The sequence below is a fragment of the Corvus hawaiiensis genome, chromosome 3 (assembly GCF_020740725.1).
Source record: "Corvus hawaiiensis isolate bCorHaw1 chromosome 3, bCorHaw1.pri.cur, whole genome shotgun sequence".
Classification (NCBI taxonomy): domain Eukaryota; kingdom Metazoa; phylum Chordata; class Aves; order Passeriformes; family Corvidae; genus Corvus; species Corvus hawaiiensis.
This window is the reverse complement of record NC_063215.1, coordinates 90,958,767-90,974,478: the sequence shown is the minus strand read 5'-3', so window position 1 is coordinate 90,974,478 and position 15,712 is coordinate 90,958,767. Positions and strand designations below refer to the sequence as shown.

The 15,712-nt window shown below is 37.8% G+C and overlaps 1 protein-coding gene across 2 annotated transcripts in view; it reads left to right on the top strand.

Annotated features, from left to right (window-relative positions):
* Positions 1–14,492, top strand: part of PRKCE (protein kinase C epsilon) — a 287,731-nt gene extending 273,239 nt beyond the window's left edge. Inside the window, exon 15 of one of the 2 annotated variants that reach the window (XM_048297720.1) lies at positions 11,263–14,492. In XM_048297720.1, coding sequence (XP_048153677.1) covers positions 11,263–11,409 — 147 coding nt within the window. In that variant the 3' untranslated portion in view covers positions 11,410–14,492. Of the gene's footprint in view, positions 1–150; positions 181–11,262 lie in introns of those variants that run through there. The other variant, XM_048297721.1, reaches the window with a different exon arrangement.
* Positions 14,493–15,712: the final 1,220 nt, after the last annotated feature.

Here is a 15,712-nt window from a genome sequence, read left to right as displayed (position 1 = left end):
ATCATCATCCATGCAGAATTATGACTTTGCCTTTACGCTGTGGGGAAGAAATCCTGTAAAATGCAGTAATCATTCAATAGCACCAGAAGGAACATAGGAAATTACAGGCCAAGTAAATTTCTTTTTGTATAAATGTTCTCTCTTTTCAAGTTTGCTTCAGTGTGAATGTCCCTCTTTAAGGTAAGGCCTTCAATATGGGGAAAATGTCAAGGTAGGTCCACTTTTAGGCCTAATAACCTTGAGGTGTCCCTTCAGTTTCATAATATATTTCCATTCAGTCATCAGTGCATGGCAATGAGCATTTAGCAGATGGGCACGCAAGGGGCTATACTGCATGCCTTTGCATGAAGTGTTACTGCTTAGACAAAACACTGGGGAGTGATCTTGAGACCTCAGACCCTCATGTACCATTATTATACATTGCCCATTATGTATTTCCCACTTGCTGCAGACATTTCAGGCACAGGAAAACAGTGGGCTTTCTTCTGAGAGTGACACCACGTTGATTAATACTGGTGTACAAAAAAAAGTCTAGAAATGGGGTAGACTGTCTTTGTCAAAATGGTTAACATACATCCTTTAGAAAAACTAAAGAAAAATGGGTGTGGACTTTTGGGACGGACTTTTTATTACTCCAACACCTTTTTTGCATGCTGTCCCTGTCACAGGGTATCAGGAATCAGAGTATTGAATTTCAGATGGTTCCTAGAAGTTACACTTTTCTGCTGCTGGTTTCAGTGTTAACCACGTGGCTGCTGATTGAGAAGCAATGGTTGTTTTCAGGCAATGAAGTTCAGGATCTCAGCTGAGCTTGCTATAGACAGCTGTGAACAACAAATAGTACCATACTTATGCCCACAGCGTAGCTTAGACCGATCAATCCAGTGGCTGGGCAGGACAGAGAAGTCTGGAATACTCCTGCCTCTTCCCTCAGCAAAGTGAAGGAACTTGGTTTTCAAAGCTTCAACTAGCTTGGCGCTTTGTGCAACCACTAAGTTTGCCCAAGATGTAAGTATATAGCTTTTGAGGAGCCTCTGTGCAGCTTAGAGAAGTCACAAGTAAGTGAGCTGGTATTTTTAAGGGATTTCAGTGTTCGGGTTTTTTTGAATGTACAAGGTTTTGTTTTCCCAGAATTTCTCATTCAGTTAGTCTGATTTTGGGGTTTTATTATCTTCAGTGTCAGTGCCTCCAGCAGCTGTTTTTAGATGTGATTACCACAACACTAGAATTACAGAAGTTTGGAAGCTACTTCCCAGCACTGCAGGTTTCCAAATATTTATAAGTTAAACAACTTTTGTTATGCTTCTTTTGATTCTGTGCTGGAGATCCATCAGTATTTGTTTTGTTTTGTTGAGTCCTGGTTTTATAGCACTAAAATATTTTCATACTGGATAACTAAGTCCATTTAACCATCTGTTAAGTGTACATTGTTAAGTGGTGCCCATTGGGATACAGTGATAAGCAACCGGAGTGTACCTGCTTTCCTTTTGGGCTTCCCCAGAAAAACACAAATTCTGTTTCACTTTCTGGCTGCTTTAATATCCAGTGCAATTTTCATAAAGTTGTTTAAACCATTAAGTGAAATAATCTTACCATGTTCACTTACATTCTTATGTACGTTCTTAAGAATTCATACAGAAATATTTTATTTTTATGTTAATGTAGATAATATATAATATTCCTGGGTTGGGCCTGTTTCTGATGGCAATAAAAGCCAGTGGAAAAAACAGGTAATTAAGAAGCAGTAGCATCTGGCTCTTTATCAGAAGGTGGAATTTATCAAGAAAAAGTCAAGATTTGTTGAAGGCTGGCATTTCATGACTAGTCCCATCCCAGCTGGAGTCCAGTAAACACTGAGTATAAAAAGAGCTTTGGCTTTGGGTTTGTTTCTCGTGCAGAACTTTCTGTACTTGCAGTATGCTGTGCTAATGCAAACGTTAGGTCTTGCTAGGTGTCTTGGGGTGACTTTGTGATGTGTATATCCCATATCGCTGCCCCACGCCCAGAAATTAATTCTTGTGCCTTTCTGTGCCTTTAAACTGAGCCTGAGAGGGGGGAGGAAAAACTGAGCAAAACTTCTTCAAAGCAGTTTGCAGCTTGTTCAAGGTCACACAGAGATAGAGACTTTTTTTTCAACTGCGGCAGGAGAGCGAGAGGGAAGGGAAGCAGCCAGCTTGCTTTTCTTTCCAGACAGCTTTTGGCAGGTTTTTTTTCCTCAACTCCTTTTCCTCCGTAGAGCTGAACTTTTGTTTTCCTGGGACTTTGTTTTTTTCCTTTTTTTTTTCTCTGCTGGACTGTTTCAACATCAGAATACATCGGGAGGACTTTCTACCAAGGCCTTGGCCCTGGAGGTGGGCCCACCACCCCATCCCAGCTCCAAGGAGGGAGAGAGAGATCTACGGAAGGACTCTGAATTTTCCCCCAGGTTTCTCTCAGCAGAGCAGGAGGTTTTATTATTTAGCATTATTATCCTTTTCCAGTGTGTTTGTTAAATAAATAGTTTTTATCTCTTTCACTTTCCTTTGAGGAAAATTTATTTTTTCTGAACCTGGTGCGGGAGGGGTAGTTTCAGCCTGCCTTCTCTCAGAGGATATATTTCTAAATTTGGCCAAACTGGAACACTAGGGTGTTCACCCAAAATGGGCAGCAAAGATTTGTCAATGTGTGTGTTCACAGCTCGGCATACTAGTGCAAAACTTCATTCCTTTGGCATATGCACTACTAGGCAGTGGACTGAAGCAGTTGATGTATAGCTACTTACCTGCGGTAGCGGGACAGGGAGGGCATCTGCAAATGGTAAGGAATCCTAGCAGTTCTTTAGCTGCTGCTCTCCTCTTGTTATGCTGCTGTGCTGGTACAAGGGGCTTTGTTACTGTGGAGGCACAGACCTTGTACTGGCCCTCTCAACAGTGTGCTCCAGAAGTCATATGTTTAAATCCTGCGGGATGAAAGGAACACTCAGTCTAGACATTTGCAAAAAACCTTAAGGTCTTGTTCCTTGCATGCCATATTCACGTTTGTGAAGGACTTACAGAACAACAGTTCTCTTGGCTTAATACTGGAGTATGCAAAAGAAGGATCTGAAGACCATGACTGCCCATGGCAGTTTGGAAGACTGTGCTTATATTTGACAAGAACAAGAAGAAAGGGAGATTGAGTTTGTACCATCGCGTCTGCATTAACAGCTCAAATTCCTAGCAAGATAGGGTTCCCACTGTGAAAAAAGCTACGTAAGTGAAAGACAGTCAGGAGATTGTAGGCAATGATAGAGAGAGAGATCACAGCCCACCTGTAGGAGAACAAAAATAGGAAGAAAACTAGATGAATGATGAAGAGAAAATTACTCAAGCTCAATGCAGATCAGTAGCAGAACTAGGAATTAAAGTCATGTCACTACAAACTCTGCTATGTCATACTGTGCTCTTTGAATAAAATTGTGTTCCAAAAAAAGCAGTTACAGTGCCTGTAAGAAAGGTGGAAAGGAGATGTATTGAGATGCAGAAGCAGTAGGCATTCATGCATAGTCCTGCTATGCCTTTTACTTAGCCTATGATTTGTATGTGAGTTAGTTTAAAAAAAAATTTAAAAGACAGCATCTTCAGCTGCTTTCTAAAGTCACATACATCTTTATTTTACTCTGTCTTTGCAAAGCCTTAAAAATAATCATTACACTTCAAAATATAATCTCTAACAATTCAGTAGTCTTAGCAATAAACCATCATTGTGTAGCTTTCTCCATTTGTCTAAGATAAGACCTGCTGTACCATTTTGCTGTATGAAAGCCTGTCATATGCATAATCAAACTAATTAGCTAAGAGCATCAAAGAGCATGAGTTTCCAGAAATGTAGTCAGTCTTGCCAAAAAATGTGTAGCATTCCTACTCTATGGCCTGTAATGCACACTATTTTAGTGTATAACTGAGTCTTGGAGTTTTGCTCCCACTATACGTGTTGCTATTACCTTTCAAGATGTGATGTGTCTTTGCATCCAGCATCACAATACACATGTTAATGCTCCTTGATAGAGGAAGGCTCAGAATCACAAGATACTACTGTATAATTTCATGTCATCATCAGGAAGGTTTCCCTAACGTGGTACTTTTCTGTAAATAAATGTGTAGGTGACTGTGGGCAGAATAAAACGGTCGAAAATCAGTCAGTCAATATTTATTCAGGATACATAAAGTGGCTTGCAATATTTTATTACAACACTCATCTCTTTACTAACATCACGGTCTCCTTAATTTATTCCTTGTCTTTGTGATTGCTTAAAGAATGGAAAGTAAAGTAAATCTATTGATCTTTTACAGAATATATCTGGTCAAATGCCTCAGTGCACAGTTAATCTATATTTGGATAACTTTTTCAGTGATTTTGCGGATATCTCCTGGAAGCCACTGAAATTCTAGGAACACGTGCCCTAGACTTACCAACCTACCTCACTTTTCCCTCCTCTTTGCAAGTCAGCTCCATTGTCTGGATAGTCCTTTGTGCCAAAGTGCTAGGGATCAGGAAGACAAAAAGGCTTCTACATATGTATTTGAGGACTCACCAGCAGGTGGTTCAGCACATTGTCACAGATGCACCAGCCCTGATTCCTGTCATTCTGCTGTAACAGTGGTTGAAATGCAGCTTCAGGAGAGCACAACTGAAAATGGGCTAATGTCGGATGTTTGCCAGGATGAAAGAGGGAAGGTGACATTGCTGACCATAACCTTAGAGCAGCTGAGGATATCAGTGGAAGCTTGCCAGTATAATGTGAATTAGAGAGACAGACATATAAAATCTGCACTGCAGAGTAGTTCATAAGGTTTGCAATAGGAATCACATTGTGCAGGTGAAGGGTGTTTTCATATGTTCCATTACTTTCTCTTCTTGTCTTTCCTTCCCTCCCCAAGAAGAAATATAAAATTGTTTCTCATGGGGTTAGATCTCTCAAAGAAGCCTACCATAAAGGGAAGATGTAGTGTAGGAATTCAGAAGCTGGCACTCTTTCCCTGCAATTGTTTTCACTTTACAAAATGCATGTATTCTACCATAGCACAGCTAACGTGCAGTAGCTCTATGTCACAGCTGAGTCCTAATGGAAGCAAGCTCTGAGAAGGTGGACATGATGGATGTTGAGGGTAAAGGACTAACCACAGATGGAAAGCTGGTGCTGAGCTCCCCTAAAGCTCCTGTGAAATCTATCTCCATCCATGTTCTGCACAGAGATAGCTGTTGTGATGCAGCAACCAGGCTGTGAACAAAGGTTTGCTGTATATATAGCAATCTGCTGTACGTAACTCTAGTGCTGTGTACTCAGGGTGATGAGTATGCCCAAGCCGGGCCATAGAGGACAACAGATTCACAGTGGGACTGCTGGGAAAGGTTCATTGCCCATGCTGTGAGCACAGGGTGGTTGTCAGGGAACCTGCAGAGCTTTGGTTTTGTTTGCCTTGCTGTTTGTTTTGTGATGGTGGTTTTGGGAGGCTCTGGTTTTGAGGAAATCTGTGTAAAAGTGAAATACAAAGGCTGGCATTCTGGCCATGTAGTCATTAAATTTTTATGCCCCTAATTGTTTAGGTTATTCTTCCTTCCTACTTGACCCATTTCACATTCCTAAGAAAGGGACTACCATTTCAGTATAAACATGTTCCAGCTTACTCTATCACCAATGATCCCTTTTAAAATCCATCATTTTGTGAATTAGTTTGGTGCTTATTAAATATCTGTGTACTTCCATAACAGAGTAAAATATGGACTGCATAGGTTGAGATGCTTTTCAAATACTGTTTCACTATCTATTAACATCTTTCTAGAGTGGCAGGTTTCCCACTGCTTTCACTTAATGTGGTGTCCTTTACACCTGATGAAAGCATAATCTAGGAGAATGAAATCTCACCTTCTGCTTGGAAGTAATGAATGTTGGTATACTTGTAAGAGCTACTTGGCTTCAAAAGCCTTTTTATCATCATAAACTTCAGTTGAATATACTACAGCTCATGGCAGATGTGTTGCCACTCTCCCATGTGTGACTAGAGCAATTAACATGCTGAGAAAATTTAATAACTTATAAAGTTATTTTGATAACATGTATTTTTTATCTTCTGAAATAAGACAAGCTAGGAAATACATCTAAAATACATCTAATACAGATACAGATTCTCAGGACATTCAAATACTGTGAAGAGGCATTCTGAGGATAAACTGAAAGACAGGCCTGAAGTGTCATGCTTCTTAGCCCATTTCCTTCAAAATAATAATACTGAATTTATATATATATATATATATATATATGTATATATATAGCATGAGTTATGTGCAAAAGTGAGTGCTCATTATAGTTGGTCTCAAATATTTAGAAACTACTACAAAAAGAGATCCAAACAGTGCTGCAAAGTGATCTCTGCCTGTGCTGTGGTTTTTGTTATCATAATAAGAAGAGGTGAATGAGAGGACAGTGACATGTGAGGTTAGCCACATAACCTTGTGCTTCAAACCCACTGGTTTGGTGTCTGAGTTTCCATTTGTCTTGATAATCTGAAAATCTTATCAGTGATAAGGTATATACAAAATGTTTGAACTTTTATCATCCTGATCTAAGAATTTCTTCTTGATGATACTGTGTCAAACAAGGGCATCATTTATTTCTTACTGAAGCAAAATTCTGGATACAATTAAGTGATACCACGTAATACATATGAGAAGGTGTGACTCTTGCTGCATCTCCTGTTCCTACTGCCCTGTGCCTCTGGAGCTGCACACCAAAAGCTGCAGCAGCCTCTTGTAGTTATATTTAAACAGCATATTGTGAATCTGTAGGACAATCAGACTAAAACACCAAACCCAGTCTTTGTGGCAGTGTTGTTTCCTAGGTACTACCCCCATCTGTTTTTTACCTTCCCTAAGTAGCCTTTGAAGCTGCTGGACAACGCCAGCCCAGTTATGGGAGCCGTTGAGCTTACAATGGACTTGAAAGAGTTTCAGTGATTTTCTGCAAATTAAATGAAAATAAGTAACAGATTAAAGAGAGAGACTTCTTAATGTCTCCAAACTGGAGAATTAATTTAATCTTTGTTAGGCAGAAGAGAGTCCACTGAGCCTCTTGGTCTCATGACACAGCTGATGAGATGTCCAAGCTTTGCTGAGTTCTCTGTTTTGGAACCCTCTGTCACATGCTTTCTTGCAAGGATTTCTGTGGCTTTTCAATACCAAAGGCTCCCATCATTCACATTTGGTTCATGTAGTTAATGGAAGGAACGGCAAGTTTTAACTTTCTGCATGTATTTTCAGTGATAAGATCATCAATTTCTTTTTTCCCTGTTGAAATTCGTATTAAGTCATTTAATTATCACTGACAGACGAGGTTGGTAATCCTTAACAATGCAAAGCTTAATAAGCAGATTTTAGAGGGGTTTTCTTAAGCTTGAGTTTGTGACTGCAGGTAGAAAATGAATGTTTTATTGAAACGGCGCTGAAAACAAAAACAGTTCAGAAAACCACTGTTTAATGTGTGCTTATTAACAGCATCTTTTAGTAAATATGTGAAGAAATATGAGGGGGGAAAAAAGCATTTTGACTCAAAAAACCCAATAACTCTTTGTCCAAAGTTGTACAGGCCAACTACAAAAGCTGATTAAATGGTGTTTTGTGAAGACATAGTCTTTTATAGTTTCTGATATCTTTATCTCTTTGAATAGAATAAAACATGATTTTGACTTAAAAATTGTCATCCTCAATGGGTAGTAGTCATATGGGTTTCTTAGTTCAAGGATGTAGCCCAAGTGTTACATCTGATCAGATCACGTCTCCTGAGTCACACTAGGTCACTGCTCAGACAGGAGACCCAGGAAGCATTCACACTGCTGGGAAGAAGAAAGACAAAAGATCAAGTGGCCAGCACATGTCCCACCTGCAAGAGGTAGTCACTATTCCTTCTCACTGCCAGAGGTATTCTGCTGGTGGAACAGCCATCTGTCTGATGAGATTTGGAACTGGAATGATGTCATTTTTGGTCGTTGCCATTGGCACTGCTGCTGCTGTTTGTCAGATGGACAGGGGCTCTGCCCACATGCTGCCTGCAGGAGAGCAGCTTCAGTGCAGTGTGGAATTTGGCACCTGCTGTTGGAAGCTCTTGGGTAGCTGCTGTGCCCCTGCTCTCGTGTAGCTGAAGACAAGATGCTTGGGTAGTCTAGAGAGAAAGAAAGGAGCATCTGAAACCTGATGGAATTTTTGTGTGTTTGGCAAGACAGCTGTAGTTTTGCAAGTTTTTCTTTCCTAGTACTGTAGTTTCCTCTGTCATCTGAAACTGAAAAGTCTTACCTGGAAAAACGTTTGAAAAGTTTAAAATAATGTGTCCCAGAGTCTTAGGAGCTGCAGGCTAAATAAACAGAATCCCACCCATTTAATTACTGCATTTTAAATTATGCATTTAGCAGCCAATCTAAACATTTTTCCTTTTATCTTCATTATTTTTTTATGTTCAGAGTTGGATAATAGCTGCACTCTGTTGCTTTCATATATTCTCCTTACCTTGCAGATCTTCCTTCTTTTCTCAGCTTCTCTGCTAGGAGACAGGCACAGTCCTTCACACCTTCATCCTGAGCCCTCATGATGCAACAGTGTGTTGGTTCATGCTCTTGGCCTACAGAGTATTCACAGTGCAAGTACATTAAAATAGCAATATTAGCAGAAATGTGGCCAGACCTGTTTTGTCTTAGCAAATGGAGCCTTGCAAAATAGTCATAGCTTCAGGAGGAAAGTGCCTAAGTTTGTAAGGGGGGTTTCTCAAATAAATCTTTCTGTTGAAAAGAAGCACTTGTTATGAACTCTACCTTTGGTCTTGTATGGCTTAATCCACTTGCTTTTGTTCCCTGTTTAATCTCACTTCATCAGTTGGTTAGTTAGACCTCTTAGCATATCCTTGCAATCGTAGATAGCTCCATGCTTGTCCTGTTAATAAATTGGGTGATTTACGTCTATGCTGCCAAAACTACATGGAATTGTTTATAAATCAGAGAAAGTAAAAACTTGTATTTCCTCCTTTGGTTTCAAAGTCATATTTTAAGACACAGTAGGCTTTTAAATCTAAGCAAATATCTTTGGTTATTGTTTCAGAAGTGTTTGGGATTCTCTACTGGCAGCACAACTATTTTTAATCAGTAGGATTTACATGCACCAATGTTAGGACCCTTTTTTAGATGCACTCTTCTGCGCTCTTTTTTGTCTACCGCCTTCACAAGTCTTAGTGATTTCTGGAATAAGTAGCTATTGGAAATTAATTGCCCCTGATAGGCTTTGATGAATTTGTCATTTTATTGTTTTAACTTAAACAAGTTTTCACGAATGTGTTCAATATGAAAACCTGAACATAATATAGATTGTATTTGTTTTCAGCTACTCCAGAGCTTATTTGTCCTTGATAGCTAGTGGTTAAAAGTGTGAGTGTAGTCATATTTCTTTTGCATATAACTACAATTCTGAATTTGAATTCTACTTTTTGCAAATACTCACTTAGATTCTTCTGCTTTAGTGAGTATTCCTGTGGCAAATTCATTGTGTGAAAATACCATGGTAGGACATGGAGAACAAGAAGAATGTAGGCGCAGTTGCAATGTAATGCTTTTAAAAAATGAGATGAAATTTCATTCTTATTTTTCAGGTTTTGCCCAAATTACTTTGAAAAAACCTCAAAAAGTCCAAAGCCAGGTCCCTCATGCCTTACGCAATTCAAAGTTATATGAGTCACATACATTTCATGTCTGGTCTTTATGTACAAAGTAAATATTTCAAATGTAAACAATATAAGCATATATATATATGTTTGTTAAGTCCATATCCCTTTCCTTTTAATGGAATTCTGTAGATAGAGGTTGTGGATTTTTGTTTGTCTGCACTTAGAAAGTACTTGGTTTACAAGTGACAGTCTCTTGTGTTTACATAGACCCTTTTTTCCCCTGTATCTATAAAGTTCTTACAGTGTGGGTGAAGGTTGCTATGACTGTTCTACAATTTTGAGAAAGAAAACTGTTTAGTGTCTCAGTAGAGCTGATGAATAAAATACATTTTTAAATTTATATGTTATAGACAAGTTTACCTACACCGAAAGGGGGTACATATCCCCTTTGGAATATGTTAATGTACTTTATGATGTATGACTTTGTCATTTTATCATTTTACTTTGCAAGTCAAATAGCTCTTCTATTTCCAGTATCATTTAATCCCAGACATGGGCAGGAGAAACACACAGTTCATTTTCAATGTGTCAGTGTGCCTCCATTAAGGATCACCCAGGTAATTACTAGATTCCGTGACACAAAGAGAAAAGAGACAGCATAAAGAAAAATGTTTGTTCCAATTCCCTGAACCTGAAATATGCTGCTAACATGGAAAATGTGAATACTGCAGGTTCAAAGGAATGAGCGTGGAGAGCATTTTCCACTGTAGCCTAGAGTGTTTTTTTCATGTAAATGGTCACAGATAGTCATTGTCATGAGTGGCCTGAGGACAGCAAATCAGCCTCCCCAAGACTGTCTCTGTAAATACCTCTCATCCCAGAACATGCACAGTTGCACTTTGTTGGCCCAACTATGCTGAAGGAGTGAGGTGCTTTAGACTTTAGTGGGAAAATCCTGATGCCATCAAAATAAAGAAGAGTTCTGAGGTGGATTTCTCTGGAGACAGAATTTCACATTTTGCATGGTGCTCTCACTTACATTTGGCTGCATTAGGAAATCTGAGTTGCCAATGTTGAGCTTAAGGATTTTGGATTGAGAGCTGTTGCAAGCTTTACCTGAGATTTTTAAACCTGAGTGTAGCCTGATATAAAGAAATGGTTTACTTAGAGTTGAAACACTAGGCTGTGTTTGGGGGAAATCATTTAAATCAGTTCACTCTGACTCTGAAATGAGGTATGACTATGTTCAAATCTAAGAGGAAACAACCATACCACCTTCTATGCCAAAGCCTTTTTAAAACTAGTCCTAATCTCAGCTTCCTGCTTTATCATCATACTGCTATTCCTTCGCCTGTCAGAGACCCGCGCGTCTCTGGGAATTCATTTACAGTACTGCTTCTGTGGCCTCTCCTGAACTCATTTATATTTCTTGCTCCTGTAGCTTCTCTCATATGTCTGTTATTATTTGTGTGAAGTAGCTCCTCTTTTATTTCAATCATTCCAGAAAATTCAGCCTTTCAAGGGGGGGGATGGAGAGGAGGGAGAGCACCTTTTATTTTATTGTGCTGTTTTACCATTCACCTTATTTATATTTTTCTTCTCAGAAAACCAAAAGGGATGTAAATAACTTTGATCAAGACTTTACAAGAGAAGAACCAGTATTAACACTAGTGGATGAGACAATTATAAAACAAATCAATCAAGAAGAATTTAAAGGGTTCTCTTATTTTGGAGAAGAGCTACTGCCATAGACAACGTTAGGCTGACAGATGAATGATGCTGCAAGAAGTGATTCTGAAGAGATCATCAAATTACTGAGACTCAGTAGATCAAGAACTACTTCTTTTACCCTGAGCCCATATCCCCAGTTAAAGTATATATTTATTGTTTTTTTCCTTTAATCTTCTGACCTGAAAGCACTCTTAATTTCTGTCTCACAAAGCAATGCAAAATAATTTTGTATCAGAAATTGTGGATGTAACACACTGCCGTATATTTGCAACTTTTGTTTTATTCCTAAGAATAGGAATTCCCAGAGGACAAAATCACATCTTTTCCATAGAAAATGAAGATATGCTATTAAAAGCAATTTAGCAGACCACGTTCTGTAATCATCATATATAATTAAGCTAAGAAGGTGAGAACTGTTTCTTCTGCACTGGTGGTTATGGTGAGATCTGTACTCAGATGCCCTTTGGAAAGCAAAGTCTGCCTTTGTGGAGGTGTAATCCTCGATTATTAACTTATTGTGGAGAGGTACAAGCCATAAAGTTGTCCAGAAAAAGAAGCACATCAATTAAGGCTTTCAGTGAAGTTCATCATACAATGTACAGGAAGCTCTTAGGAATAAGAGACGCAAAGATAACTGAAATTTTATTTAAAGCAAGAAGTAGATACTACATGGATAGATATTAAAGGGCTAAAGAATAAAAAGCCTCCAGTACTTTAACTCAGCTATATATAACCATTTTACTGTTTTTCAGATAATTTGGTGTACTATCCATGTTACCAAATTTAATATCCTTTCAAATGAACCATTAATGTGATGGCAAGCTTGCAGATGTTTACAGTTAATTTTGCATAAAAAATTAATTATAAACATTCTAAATTTGCCTTTTTCCATTGTAGCTAAGTTGATAAATAATTTCTTATTTATATTTATTTTCTCAGCAGTGTGTTACTTTTGCACACTTTTACAAAACCATAATACTACTGTGTTTGTTGGGTTTTATGTTTAAAATCTAAAGAGAAATCTGCTTTTAGAAGACACAAAATAAGGCTACACATGTGTTATGTGGAAATGTGTTGAAAAACTGAAGATCAAACATTCACAAACTGACATTATTGAAAGTTGTAAATTGATATTTTTTTGTGTATGAATTGAAATGGTAACTCATGTGGACAATATTACTAATGTGAAGTTACCTCCTGTAGATACGCTAACAGTGTTATGTACTTATATTTCCAGGAGTACCCTGTGGTTTGGTTTTGGTTTTGATTTTTTGGGGGTTTTTTTCTGATTTTTTTTTTTTGTGTACATGTATCGCTGAGGTCATTTTATTATATATTATACTGGACTGAGTGAGCGGTCATTGGAATCCATTTTAATTGTTGCACATGGATTTCCAGCTGCACAAAAATATATATACTTGTGATTGGCAAAGTGGCACTAAAGAAGCTTTTTTGCCTTTTGTACAGGTGAGATTTTGTATATAGTGTTTGCTGCAAGGCCTGTGGAATTCATTGAATATAGAGGTATCAACTGCTGCATGTTCAGGCATACTATTAAAATGTTAGTCTATGAAAGAATAATTATAATAATGTCCATGTGCAATACTCTTGTATGTGTATTGGTTCAAGTTACTGTCAGAAAGATGAGGTTTTTGTTATAAAAGATGTAGACATATATTAAGCTATACTAAATCTCTTGTATACTTCTCTTCAACTCTATTATGACATGATAGAGCTCGGAAAGAGAAAGGAATGTTACAAATCGTGGTGGACAAAGTGTGAATCATTGGCTTTAAGAGAGATAATCTCGGTCTCAAGCAGATGAGTTAGTTTGTGTCAGTTTTGCGTCTGGCTGCTCATGGCCTGTTACTGATGACACCATTCAGTTCCATTTTGTTTTGTTTTTAAAACTCAGGTGTAATTATTATATATATTCTTATGATTATTTCAAAATATTAAATATTATGATATATCAATTAATGTGTTGTCTGGCCTACAAGTGTAATAAGGATCAAGCCTTTAGTTTAATTTAATTTATCTTCAGTAATCTTTTGTACTGGGAAAAGACTAGCTTCTGGAGCTGAGTACCAGCACAGAAACATCTTAATGATCGCATCATCTCAGTGTTTAAATTTCTTTCTCTCTTAGAAATATATTGTAGAACTGCCCATCAATTTGTGTCTCGCCACTGGCTCTGTTTATTTCTCATCACGGTTAGCTTTTGACATCCAGGCAAGAACTGATCACAATGTTAAGGCATTCTCTTCCATGGGTGAGTAGACTGCTAGGAAGGCAAGTTATGGGATCGTGCACTACTGTTTGTCCAACAAGGGGCCTTTACAAAGAACTCTGAACATTTATTTTGAAGGAATAAAAGCATCCCATAAAGCTATTGTGCACAAGCTACGTAGTCTGTATTCCCCTTTCTAACGTGAAGATAATTAGCAAATGTTCATATTTGAAGAGGCCTCAGCGCCTGCAGTGTTGGGTAGGATGCTAAGAGAAAAGTGAAGGAGACAGAACTATTGCATGGGCAGATAATTCTTCAGTATAAATAGTTAGATCCTCTGCCTTGGGTTTACATCAGAAGGTCTGGTCTGTCTGTTACCTTGAATATTTTTTAAAGATAACTCTTAAAAAAGGACATTCTGTTACATTTCTGCCTGTTCTGTAGAATTTTTCTGTTCCTTCTTTGTAAATTGAGTGCAAAATGCCAAAATTGTTGTTAATAATAATAATTATAAAGAACCCATTGTTTCTTGATTTTTCTCCCAAACAGACTTTAAAAATGGAAATACATTTTTCTCCATAGGGTGAAAAACAATTCTCTCCAAAAAGGCTTAAAAATTACCTCTTTTTAAATTATGTGCAGAATAGTTCTGGCTAAATATAAAATGTATTCAGTTGGGGGGGTAAGGGGTTTTTTTTATTGTGAGGATTTATTTGTACAGAATTTTTTTCTTATGGATGTAATTTGAATCTCTTGCCATTCATTAGTGTTATTTCATCGTAAACATTATTACTGTGCCAAATGTACTGTATTCAAAAGGATGTGAATGTGTATTGTTTCGGAACCTAATAAATACAATGATGTTAAATCTTATTTTCTTCCCCAAAGTTTTCCTGAGTATTTCCTAATGAGGAAGAAAGAAAGATGAAGGATGAATATTTTTCCTGTTACGTGTTGTACAAAATCTCGCAAGCTTGTCTTTTAGGAGTGGACGTTTTGCAAAGGAAGGATTTGCTAACAAGAGCCTCGCCTGTGAAGCACTAAACACTCCAAGAAAAACACAGGTAACAGTGTGTGATCACTATTATTCTTGGGTAGTACAACATTTACCTCAAAAACACCATGCAGGTGAGTTTACATACTTTTTCTGCTTACTGGCTACATAATGGTCACTGAGTTCTGACTGATCACGGCATTCTGCTTAGCTGCATTGTTAAAACTCATTTCAGTAGGGCACTTTGAGTACAAACACATTGGACTGCTTTAGTCTCTCATTGGATTGAATAGAGGAATTAATAGTATGCATAAATTTAGCTAAGGGTCACAGAGCTTATTAAATTATTTATTTAGCTTAATATGTCAATATGACTTTGACTGAAATTTGAAATATTTCATCATATTTCAATTTGCACCTTAAATATTTTCCAATTCCATGGTCTAAAATTCTCAACTTCAGTTTCAGTAGATCAGCTATCAGCATACTCTTGCAGTAAATCCAGTTAACAATCTCCAGTTAGTATCCCTGCATAGTAGGTATACTGAGGAGCTTTAAAAAAATTTGAAATTTTATATTGTGTTTTCTGTTCAAATTGTACCTTTTGCATAAACCTCCACTTTTTTTCTTTAGGCTGAGTCTTCTCAAAGCCACTGAATGTGTTTGGTGCCTATGAGCATGTTCCAATTCCTGTGTGTTGACAGCATTAGCATAATCTTTGTCACACAGACTTTACCAGTTAAATAACCATGTAACTTTGATTTTCTGGCTGTGTGTTGCAGCCTTACAAGCATATGAAGTCTTAACTTCATCTCACAAACAATAAGCGTCACTGGTCTCTAAACAGATCAATTCATATCATGTTTTCTTGTAATGCTGTAAAACTGATGAACAGTTTTAGTCCTTGTTGATGGTCTGCAGAATTTGGGAAAACAACAGTTTTTTGAAGACGAATGAGTTGCAGTCTCATTGGCTATCCATGCTGTAAATGTGGTACTAAATGTTCAGGAAGAGAGTCTCAGCAAGTATCTGTCTGCCTCTGTGGCCTTCCAGAGACAGGAGCTGTTAGAGCATTTTATAATCAAAAAGACTTTTAGCC